Source organism: Helianthus annuus, chromosome 10 (genome assembly GCF_002127325.2).
Source record: "Helianthus annuus cultivar XRQ/B chromosome 10, HanXRQr2.0-SUNRISE, whole genome shotgun sequence".
Taxonomy (NCBI): Eukaryota; Viridiplantae; Streptophyta; class Magnoliopsida; order Asterales; family Asteraceae; genus Helianthus; species Helianthus annuus.
In genome coordinates this window covers 134539268-134552199 of record NC_035442.2, presented here as the reverse complement: position 1 = coordinate 134552199, position 12932 = coordinate 134539268, and the positions used below count along the sequence as shown (strand labels likewise).

The window sequence follows — 12932 nt, the reverse complement described above, 5'->3', positions numbered from 1 at the left end:
AAGGTTTGTTTGCCCGATTTGGTGCTCCAAAGGCACTAATCAGTGACCGAGGGACGCATTTTTGCGATGCGCAGCTCGAACGAGCCTTGTCCCGTTATGGCGTTCATCATAGGATGGCCACGCCATACCATCCTCAAACAAGCGGGCAAGTGGAAGTCACGAATCAGGATTTAAAAAGAATCCTTGAACGGTCGGTTAACTGTAACCGCAAGGATTGGTCTGAGAAGTTAGATGACGCTCTATGGGCTTTTCGAACAGCTTTTAAGACACCTATAGGGACCACACCCCCTTTAAGTTGTTTTACGGAAAGGCTTGTCATCTACCGGTCGAGCTAGAACATAAGGCATTCTGGGCCTTGAAAATGGCAAATATGGATTTGAAAAGCGGTAGTGAGGCCCGCTTCCTACAAATCCACGAGCTTGAAGAGCTTAGGAACCATGCCTATGAAAGTTCTAGCAGGTACAAAGAACGAGTCAAGAGATTACATGACAAGAGGTTGAGAGACCATAAGAATTTCCGCGTAGGAGATGTTGTCTTGTTATACAACTCAAGGCTGCGTTTATTCCTTGTGAAGCTGAAATCTCGATGGATGGGACCGCACACAGTTAAAGAAATATTTTCGTACGGTGCCGTAATCATCGAGGACTCAAACGTGGTGAATTTCAAAGTCAGCGGTCATAGATTAAAAGTCTATATCAACGGACCGGTTGACTCGTGGTGGAGATAATCGAACTCCATGACCCACACGTTTAACAAGTGTGGGGAAAATGAGTCTAGCTATCGACTTGCTGACAAATGTAGCGAGCGTGTTTTCACACGCTTAGGGTAAATTTGTAAATATTAAATTTATCGCATTTATTTCCTAGTTCGTTAACTTTTTCTGTTTATAGTAGGTACGAACAAGTTTGATCCATGTCTTTTGAAGTTTTGAAGTTGGTTTACAGTTAAAACAAATTAAACCTTGCAAAAATGGAAAAATTTGGTGAAAATACGGAGTTTAAAACAGTCTGTTAGTTCTGTCTGCAGATGACGCACGACCGTGCACTTGATCCGCACGACTGTCCACTCTGTGATTGCACCTGACCAAGAAAAACGTGCACAAGGTAGTCGTCGGACACGCACTACCGTGCGGACCGACTGCACTACCGTGCACAACGGCAAATCGTTACAAACAACAGTGCATTAGTCGACGCGCATGACCATGTACATCGGCGCACAACCGTGCACGACATTTTAGCAACAGTAATTTTGGGGGTATTTAAGCGACTTTGCAGTAACAACTTTTTATATTTTCAAAACCCTAACAGCCGCACCACCGTTCTTGGTCTCCCACTCATAAAACTAACCAATTTTTGCAAGGATTTAACTCCAATCTTCAGTCAAGTTATGATTCCTACTTGTTTTTCAGTTTTTAGTCTAGATTAATGGTAGATTTAGGGTTTATACTCAAGAACATTTAGAGGTTTCTTCATAAACTTAAATCGACCCTAGTTCTTGACGGTTTGCTGCTAATCGTTTGTTCTAATCACTGGTTCGAGGTACATTAACTGAAAGGTTATGTTGATTTGTGATACAAAGGTTCAAATCAGTGAATAAAAGTGATTTTTCAAACTTTACTGTCGTGCACGGTCATGCACTAGACCGGTATGGCAGTGCCGACCTGATAAACACGACCAAATCAGTGATCAGAACAATGATTCCGAGACGCACGATAGTGTATTGATCTGCACAGTAGTGCAAATCCAATTTCTAAAACTGAGCCGACCACCACTTTCAGATATGCACAACAATGCAACTCAACCGCACGACTATGCGCATGCTGAAACGACATCAGAATGTAGTCAAATTGTTGTTCTGGTGGCAGCACTTGAATTCTTTTAATCTGCTCTCATTTTACTGTATACCTTAATGCAGATGAATCACCGTTTTCTCCAATTCGACCAAAACAAATCAAAGGATCAGCCATGCATTACCAAAATGGAGTCCTTATGGAATCGAAAAGGACAAATCAGGGAACCAAGAAGACTAAGTTGGGTTGTCATGACAGCCCTAAACCAAGAGGAAAGACTATCTGACATGATCTCCTACCCAATGTCCAGGTTGTTGAACATTCAACAACCCGTGTACCTAGAGCTCACACTGGAATTTTTCGCTTCATATACATACGACAAACCGAGAAGTGATAATCCAAATTTTATATATACAAAGATGGTACAATTCAGATTGGGAAGAAAATAGCATAAATGGTCAGTTGCAAAGCTCGAGAGACAGCTTGGGATATATACTGATGCAGAAATAAACTCCGAGCTGTTTACGAACATTTACAAATTTGGCGATGACCAACAAAGAGCCAACTTTTGGACACATGCGGCAGACGGGCCACCATATGAGGCTAGGAAAGCTAAAGCTTTAGGACTTCGGGACCCGCTTCTGAGGGTCCTTCATCAAGTTATAAGCCACACGATCTGTGGACGCATGGACAGTTCGGGAAACTGTCCCACTCCCGATGTGATTTTCTTATATTCTTTAGTTAATGGAGTGCACGTAAATCTTGCCGCACGGATGGCTGAGTTCTTCTTGAACAGTGCGGGAAGGTACACCAGTAGCGAGATCCACGGGGGTGAATACATGACTCAACTAGCCCATGCCGTGGGGATCATGATAGATGAGGTAATAGACGGTCTTACACAGGTTCATGCAGGGGGAGAAGTGGACCTTCAATCCTTGAAAGCGATGGGTTTAGTAGTGGACACCCAAAATGGCCCGAGACTGAGGGTCTTAATGGAGAGATTTGGGACCCACTACCACCGCTACCATAGGATGAGGACAAAGATGTCCAAATGGTTCATGATGAGGAGGTTCATGAGCCACAGCATGTGCTAGGAACACCACCAGAGCACGAGCACGAGCACCAACACCAGCATCAGTACGGTTATCAGCCACAACAGGAATGGCCTCCTGGCATCCCTTCATACCCAGAGTTCTACCAGCAGTTCCAACAGATGCAGGTGATTCAAAACACGATGAGAAACGAGATGCACGCGGGATTTTCCTACATCTTCGGAGGGCTCTAAAACGCCTACCCGAACTACTTTGGAGATCCTCCATATTTTCCATTCGGAAACCCGGGTGACCACGGAGCGGGTTCGTCTGGAGCACGCCACGATGACAATGAGGAGGATTAGTTGGAGCACACCATTCGGAGATACTAGTATTTTATCTTAGTTTTTATTTAGTAGTTTATTTTATGTTGAGCTTTAGTAAGTGTTTGTCTTTGTTTAAATAATGGATTTGGTTTTAGTTATCTAACGATTTGATCAATAGTATTGTTTGCTATTTTAGTCAGTGACGTACTTGGCAGGTTTGTAAGGAACGCACACAGAGTTGAGAAGACTTATATTCAAAAGTCTATTCATACAAGTCTACTTCAACTCTGAGGGAGTACCTCTATCCTTTTTCACATTATTAGTTTAGTTCTTCATATCGCTTAACTAATACGTGTTTCACATTGGGGACAATGTGAAGTTCAAGTATGGGGAGGGGTTTAAGGGTTTAACCTTGTTTGCCCTCGTTTTTGTATATATACATTGAAAAAAATACAAAAAACGGTCAGTTGTGTTCTTTAGAAAGCATCAGATTCGATGAAAATCGACAAGCCGAATCGATTTTGAAAAAGATAACTAAAAGCGTGACAAAACAAAAAGAAAGGCTTGCATATTTATCTTTACATTCATACCCATTCCTTCTGTTTATGTGAGCATATTTTTGGGCTTTTTACTGCTTTCTTGATAATGCTTCTTGTTTTTGCGGAATATGAGTGAGCCGGATGTTTTATGCAATTTAGAACTTGTCATTAGTATACTTTTCAAGATCATGAATATGTGAAATTGCATAAATATGATAGAGGCACTTAGGACACATTCTCGTGTTAGCCTTTTTCTTTGTTTATATCCCGCACCCAACATTATCCATTACTTCGCCATGTTGAGCCTCTTTTCCGTATTTTTCAAATTTTACCCAACTATTTAGCTTACTTAACCAAATTTAGCCTTTTTATTTTTAACCTTTGTGTTAAAACTCGGTCAAAAGTTATTATCTAAACTAGCTTGTTTAAAATCATGCTAAAAAAAGCACTTATGTTAAACTCTCTATTGAGATTGGATAAAAGCACTTCTATAACACTCTCTACTGAGACTGTGTAAAAATTAGCAACGTGTTTAGAATAAAGAAAGTATAAAACTTATAACCAAGTTTTAACCCTTTTAGCCACTTTTAAATATCCATTCCATACCCTTAACCATAGCCTATCATTACAACCATCAAAGACCTCTTGATTTTTTCTTTTTCGCATATTAATTAGTGGAGATTAGATCTTTTGACAAGCTTATGATATTGCATGATTCGTTGACTTGGCATCGAGTGTTTGACATACACAATACATGTATGATTCTTAAATATAACCGAGTGTGTGTGAACATTGTGAGAAATGTAAAGATTTGCGTGCTAAGTCGATCGGAAGTGGAAACATTGCTTTTTGATTATCTTTTTATATATGTGCACGAGCTTGTTCATTTTAAATCTTTGATGATAACTTTTTGGAAAACCGATTGACCATCAAATAAATTAGTAACTTTGTAAATTTTTAGATTCGTTTATTTGCCTTGTTTAAGTTTGCTTGAGGACAAGCAAAGTTCAACTATGGGGATGTTTAATATTCGTTAAATTATACATGTTTTAGTCCCACATTTTACTTTCGTTTTAAACGTTTTTGACCAAAACTTCGTTGTTTAGGTACCAAATAAGGTACTTTTCTATTTTCAGGTCTTAAACAGTGCGCAAAAGACAAATATAGAGAAAACAGGGCGATTTAAGGACGTTTCTGGTGAATTCTACAAATTCTGGTAAACTGCCAGATGGTGCACGACCGTGCGCCTCACATGCACAACCGTGCATGAGCTAGGATCCCGGAAGCACTGCAAATGCACAAGCCAGTGCACTGATTTACCCTAAACGCAGGACCGTGCGACCCAAGTGCACTCCCGTACACTATCTGAACCAGACATTCTGATGAATTTCAAGCCAGTGCACTACCGTGCAACCAAATGCACGACCGTGCAGATCTGAGTGTCATAGATCAACTTGACCACTAGCCCACTTGTCTGACCCTTTCGAATAATGACGTCACCCGACAATTGTCAGTGCACGACCGTGCGACCCAAGTGCATGGTCGTGCAGATCGAAAAAATGCCTATAAACAGCAGCATTCGCTATTGATCAAAGGGTTGGGTTTTTCTCCAAGTTTATGGGCGATTTCAGAGGTCCGAAGCTCTCCTGATCTGACCGATTTCAAGCCTCAAGATTGTGAAGAAGCTTATTCAATCCAACCCATCAAATCCTTGCTTGTTTATGGTTTGATTTCTTGTTCTTAAACATGTATTTCTGATCATTCTTCAAGTATTGAGCTGATGTTATGTTTATGTTTATGTAGTATTGTGTAATAGTATTAATGAACTTGTTTCTTGAATAATCTTTAAGTTGAAATCTCAATTGTATGAATCTTTAGTAACTTTTTTCATGTTTGAATCTTCATGGTTATATGATGAATGTTTCATTGCTGTTGGATTCTTGATTATGTTTGATTGTCTTGGATAATGAGTATGTGGTTAGTGAAGATTGTTAACAATTCCTTGATCAATCACTTATTTGTAAACTTTTAACTTGTTAATATGTTTACCGCATGAAACCGGACCAAGGTATTGGTTTTATCAAAGATAAATCTAATTTTGATTAAGAATGCTTTCTTGGACATAAGGGTTCTAACGAATTATATGGTGTTGTTACATGTTCTTGACACGGTTTATGATTTTTGTTTAGTAGTTTTCGTTGAAATTGCTATCTTAGTAGATTTGTGTTCAAGACTTGTGAAATGAAATAGTTTATGGTATGATCTACTTTAAAGCTTGTCTTCGTAGCTGTATTGTGACCATCGGTATTGCTTTCTTTGATAAGTGAGGTTAGGAATCCAGACCAGGTAAATAACCTATCTTTAAAGATTCGCATGAAAGTATATCAATAGCTCGCTAATGAATGATTTTAGGTAGTTAACGTGTGACCATCGCGTTAACTTTCCGAAGAATCATAATGTTAGAAATCCAGACCAGGTAACTAATTGTCTTGCAATTGGAAGGTTGATCAAGTGCTTTTGTGACATATCTGATGTAGATAACATGTATAGGTTGTTTGTGAAATAAGATAATATATATTTTTCATATTTGGAGTTTATTATGTCTTAAATATAATTTTAGATAATTTCAGTTAAACACTCATTCGCATATCCTTTTATCTGGTAAATCAATGACAAAGATTTAGTACTCAACTCCGCCCGTGTTCCATGGATCGATATCTGGCTCTTACCAATACTTTGCTACATATATGACTGGATACATTTGTCCTTTTATGTGTGTTTTAATGTTAAGGTGTACACCATTATAATGGAATATGTCACAGAATAGTAACCAAGTTTCAAAACTGTTCTAATTAGGTCACTCGTATTGTTTTTGTCCCAATTAGATAACTTAACATTCAAATCGAGTCATGTCCTTTTTTCTATGTGTCAAGAAAAAAAATGAAGAATAAGATGTTGGGATCGGATTATTATAATATATGAAATTATATTTATTAAAAATAAAAACACTTTAACTACATTAAAAATTAAAAAAACAAGTTACAATTCACGTCATCACTCAAAGTTAGCATCAAATAAAAGGGAAAAAAGAAACAAAAATCCACATCACCATGGTTACTTACGAAATGGATGAAAAGACCCTTAATTTTAATGAAAAATGAATGTTGAGTGACCTAATTGGAACACTTTTGAAACTTGAGTGACCTAATTGGAACACTTTTAAAACTTGGTTACTATTCTACAAAGTTACCCCTTTTTATAAATATTAAAACCGAGTTCGTGTGTAAATTCACTGCAAAAACTTGTGTAGTTGCACGCACGCCCAAAACATCATAATTTCATGGATAAATTAGGTGAGTATCTAAATCCACCCTAAGTAGTTTTCTTGTAGTAGCATCTCAAACATTTTCAGCAACATGTATAAAATATCCGTTAACACAAAAAATACGTCGGTGGGCATACTAGTTTAGTTACATAGCATAAGTAAGAATAAGTCTCAAATACACATGTTTATAGCATACTAAATCATGTAACATTCTAGCATGCAATAGACTAAATATCAATCCAAAGTTTAGGACTAGTGTAACCTTATCACCGAAGTAAGTAAGACCGTAAAGAATAACTTAACGATGACCCACAAAATGGGTGGTGTGCTAATCCTATAGTGCAATACATGTTAAGGGAAGCTTGCAAGGTTAATGATAGATGTCTAAGCATAAGTGTAATCTAGCATGTAATCACAACTAACATAACAAATAAGCATGTTTAAGGATTGAGTTTTTTATTTAGTTTGATTGTATGTGTGTGTAAGTGTCTTTAGTATGGATACATGTCGCAACCCAAATAGTGTTTAAAGCGTATAAGGGGCTAGTATAAACTCATGGTTTTGTGAAGAAATTTCCACAACATGCAAGAGATCGAGGTTGGAGGATCGAACACCAAAGTCACCCTAAAATGGTAAAGAAAAGTGTATGAGTATAAGGATTTGGAGATTAGAAGGTAATCGGAAATTATGAGTATGAAATTACATAAAACATATCCCGTTTAGACACTTATTTGGACACTATTATTAGTATGGGTTTTTCATGAGTGCTAACACCCATTAGAAGTCCACAATAAGGAATCCAAGACTATGATATTTTCCACCTTACACATAACATTCAATCATGGGTTAGTTGATATTATGGTTTGGTTTTGGAATGGTATTACATATGAATCATACGTATACTGTCACACCCCAACCGATGGCGGAATCATCGGGGCGCGACACTAAGCGAACCAGATTGCTCAAGAGAATCCATAACAACTAAATTAATGACAATATTTAACAATTCAATATCCCATACTATTAAACAAATATTTCATCAAAAGTCATCACAGAGTTCAAATCTCTCAAATAACACCAATCCGACAACTTAGATTTTTATTGTGGGTTTCTAGACTTCTTATCCATTTGCAACAAACAGAGCATCAACCTGTCACATACGTTAAAATAAAGTCAATACCCTAATGTAAAGGTGAGTACACAAGTTTGCATAAGTATAATAATAAAAGCGTTTACGCATAACCAGCATGTAACAAGTATCGGGCGAAGCAGTACAAGCTAACCACATGACTACGAGTAGAGTATGCGCGACACGTGTTCACCACTGTGAGCACGTGAAGTAAGTATGTGATCCATAACAACCCCTGACTAAACAGGTGCTGAGTCCAAACTATAGTACTATCGTTGCTAAGGGTGGTCGGCAAGTAATCACTGTGTAAGCGTAGCAACAAGCATTCAACTAATCACGTATAGCATGCAGGAGCGGTTAGCGTTTATAAAAGTGTTAAGCATTGTGTGTTGTGTTTTTGATAGAGAACATATGTAACACCCAAAAGTGCGTTAAGCGAAAAAGGGTTCGAGTATACTCACAGTGCGTGTCTAGCAAGTAAACACGTCCTGAAATGGACTGAAGGGAGCGCCAGATCAGCCTGCGTACGGGGATAGAACGGTCGAAAACTAAGTGTCGGGTGGGAAATAGAGGCTTCGTACGAAGTTGGTGCCTTCGTACGAAGGTGGAGTCTTCGTACATGTGTTGCTTCCGTTGTCCAAAATAGAGTGTGTTTAGCGTCTTTCTTCGGGAAATCGAGTGTGCATCCCTCCAGCCTTAAGCTACTGATTAAACTTAGAGCCGGAGAGGTCTTGATTCAAATCGCGTGTGAGAAAAATTGGAATTGTATGTACGAAGGGTGCCTTCGTTCGAAGCCATGGCTTCGTACAAGCCAGTCTGTCTTCGCACAAGCTTCTGTTCAGTGTGTTTGAGCATCCAGAGCTGTGTTTTCGTCTGAATCGAATGTATTTTCAAGTCCTATTCCTGACGGTTTCGACACCACTTCGTCTCACTATCCAGTGAACGAAATATGTGTCGGTTCTGGTCCGTTTCGTGTAAAAAATTCGAGTTTAAAAGTGGTTTTAAAGGGTTTTCACTTGGATAAACACTTGGTGAGTATGAGATCTTCAGATCTACAGCTTGGGAAGCCAAAGCTAAACCTAAATCACTCGTTCAAGTGTAAATACATAGTAAAACAAGAAGATTTGATGAAAAAGATGAAGGTTTTCATGAAATAGATGAAGGTTTTCATGAAATAGATGAAGGTTTTTGTAAAGAAGAAGTTTTGTTGAAAAAGATGAAGTTTTGATGAAAAGTAGAAGAGTTTTGATGAAAAGTAGAAGAGTTTTGATGAAATCGAAGTGAATCTTGTGGAAAATCCTAGTGGAAAACGTTGTGTAATCATGTAAAAATGATAAATCTTACTTGAAAACAGTTGGACAACAATTTGGATTAAATGGCAGCAAGTTAGAATGAATGAGGAAGGCTGGCTCCTTGGTTTGAACCCGCTGCCTTCGTTAGAAGGGGCCAATTTTGTGTATTAAATTCTCATTTCGCGTGTAGGATGCTCGTTTAATGCGTTTTGTTGCGTTAGTTAGTGCAAGTATGTTAAGTATTTTAGCGAGATAGTAAGCTTTGCATTGTGTTACGTTTCGGTGCGATAAATCGAGTTGCGAGTGTAAGCGTTTGAGCATTTCAAGCGAATATCAAGCACACATAATACACATAACAATTAAACACACAAATAGCACAAATAACACAGATAAATCCGTGTTTCGAGTTTGCGTTGCGATAAGCGTTCAAGTAACAAGCGTTTAAATGTGATAACTGCGATAAATAAGCGATATAAAATGCATTTAAAATATCATTTAACACATGGTAATAACCGAGTCTCAGAGTACAAGCGTTCGCGATACGAAATAATGACAAAATAGGAACAATCAAAGAGTCGGGTTGTTATAGTCTCCCCTACTTTAGGGAATTTCGTCCCAAAATTAAGTGGTAGACGTAACAAAGAGTTGTGGATGTTTAGCTTTCATATCACTTTCAAGTTCCCAAGTAAACTCGCCACCGCATTTGCCTTCCCATCTAACCTTGACTATGGGAATGCGAGAGCGTCGAAGTTTCTTGGTCTTTCTATCCATGATTTCTACTGGCTTTTCCACAAAGTGCAGAGTCTCGTTTATTTGCAAGTCTTCAAGAGGTACATGAAGATTTTCTTCATCTAGACACTTCTTGAGGTTAGAGACGTGGAACGTCGGGTGTATGTTGCTGAGTTCAACTGGTAATTCGAGTCGGTAGGCCACTTTACCAATTCTTTCCAGAATCTTAAAGGGACCCACGTATCGTGGCGCTAGTTTCCCTTTCTTGCCGAATCGGATCACCCCTTTCCAAGTTGATACCTTTAAGAGGACGTGATCTCCAACTTCGAACTCTAGGGGCTTGCGGCGTTTGTCAGCGTAGCTCTTTTGACGACTCCGAGCTTTCAGGAGATTGTCTCTTATTTGGAGAATCTTGTCCGCCGTTTCTTGTATTAACTCGGGACCGGTGATTTGTGTGTCTCCGATCTCGTGCCATACAATAGGCGATCGACATTTTCTACCGTATAATGCCTCAAAGGGTGCCATTTGTATACTAGCGTGATAACTGTTATTGTACGAGAATTCTACTAAAGGTAAACGCGAATCCCAATTACCACCAAAATCTATAACGCATGAACGAAGCATGTCTTTAAGGGTGCGGATCGTGCGTCAGTCTGACCGTCGGTCTAGGGATGGAATACTGTACTTAATTGAGAGTCGTACCGAGAGCGGCTTGGAATGTCTCCCAGAGACGTGAGGTAAATCGACCACCGCGGTCAGAGATGATGTCACGAGGCGTCCCGTGTCGACAAATGACTTCGTCGGTATAGATTCGTGCTAATCGTTCAACCTTAAAGTCTTCTCGTATTGGAATGAAATGCGCAGATTTCGTAAGACGATCGACGATAACCCAAATGCTATCGTGACCAGAAGGCGTGCGAGGGAGTTTTGTAATAAAATCCATGGCGATACTTTCCCATTTCAACATCGGGATTTCGGGTTGTTCAAGTAAACCCGAGGGTCGTTGATGTCCGGCCTTGACTTTCGAGCAAGTTTGGCACTTTGAAACATACAGAGCGATATCCTTCTTCATGCCCGGCCACCAATACCTAGAACGGAGGTCCTGGTACATCTTGTCGCACCGGGGTGAATGGAATATCGATATTTGTGAGCTTTAGTCAACGATATCTCCTTGAGGTTATTGCGACTAGGAATCCAAATACGGTCGAGATAATGATAGATACCTTTCGATTTACTCATTAACTGAGTTTCGGCACCGCACCACACCTTATCTCCTCTTTCAAGGTATTCTCAATGAAGCATGCGTGCCGCGAATGAGGGCTTCGAGGTCATTCTGGGCTTGAACAGTACGAATACTATGCACATAGCTTCGTCGACTGAGAGCTTCGGCCATGATGTTGGCCTTGCCTGGATGGTAACGTATCTCACAATCGTAGTCGTTGAGAAGTTCAACCCATCTGCGTTGGTGCATGTTTAGTTATTTCTGGTTCAAGATATGTTGTAAGCTCTTATGGTCGGTGAAGACCGTATACTTGGTACCATAAAGGTAGTGTCGCCATACCTGTCACACACCAACCGATGGCGGAAACATCGGGGCGTGGCACTGAGCGAAATAGATTGTCCAGAAGTTTCCATAACAACTATAATTACCAATTATTAAAAGCATCACGTCCCGTACCATGAAATAAAAAGTAATATAATTATTACAGACAAAATCTAGTCAAATTGTTCTGTTCCAACAACTCAGATTTCAAATACAGACAATTCGTTTATTTGTTTCTAGACCTTTCCTAGCCTCGATTTCACAGCAAGCCAAGCATCCAAACATATTAAGCACCTGCCACATACATTAAAGTAAAAGTCAATACACATAGTGTAAAGGTGAGCATACAATTTTAATGGATATAATAGAGTTTGAAATCGTTTACGCATAACCAGCACGTACACAGAGTGAAATGAAGCACGTTAGTTATCGACATGAATACCAATGACTGCGGGTTGACTTCCTGAGGCAGTTCGTAATACACACTCACCACTGTGAGCCACGTAACAAATTGTCCTTAACAACACCTGAGTGAACAGGTGCTGAGTCCAAACTATAGTATTATCGTCGCTAAGGCAGGTAGACAACATTCCATGTGTAAACATAACAAACAAGCATTCATTAAGTCACGTATAACATGCGGTAATGGTTAGCATTAAAGTATTGCGTAGTGTGTTCGATGTGATTTAGAATAAGTAACGTATGTAACACCCAAAAGTGCGTAAAGCAAAAAGGGTCTGAGTATACTCACAGCGATGATGGATTGAAGGGAGCGCTAGAGTGAGATTAGCCTGATCAGAACGATAGCATAAACGATAAGAGGCGCGTAAAACGATGCAAAGTGTCAAAGGATCGGACGGTAATCCGATCGGGTGGCAATCTGATCGGGTGGCCAGTCGATCGGATGGCAATCCGTTCGGGTGGTCGCCCGATCAGGTGGCCACTCGATTGGATTGTCATCTCGTCTGGGTGGATGTGTTTGTGTATGATGGCTTGTCTTTTGAAGTTTTCGTTGTAGCATTTTGAAAACAGAGAAGTATCTCTACCCCTCAGGTCGATCGATCGAACGACCGTTCGATCGGACGACGATCCAATTGGCGAGGCTTCTCAGGTTGAGAACAAGTTCACCGCAGGACGGTCACTCGATCAGATTACAATCCGATCGGGTGGTAATCCGTATGCATTGAACATGTTGAAAATTGTTTAAGTGTTGAAGTCAAAACATCACA

The 12932-nt window shown here is 39.6% G+C and overlaps 1 protein-coding gene across 1 annotated transcript; it reads left to right on the top strand.

The window, feature by feature from the left end:
- Nucleotides 1-361: 361 nt before the first annotated feature.
- Nucleotides 362-727, top strand: LOC110882482. The gene has a single exon (XM_022130489.1). The coding sequence runs from the start codon at nt 362-364 to the stop codon at nt 725-727; it is 366 nt and encodes a 121-aa protein (XP_021986181.1).
- The last annotated feature ends 12205 nt before the right edge of the window (nt 728-12932 follow it).

Bases quoted from the DNA above. Each gene is read 5' to 3' on its own strand.
- LOC110882482 (XM_022130489.1), top strand. From the start codon at position 362: ATGGCAAATATGGATTTGAAAAGCGGTAGTGAGGCCCGCTTCCTACAA.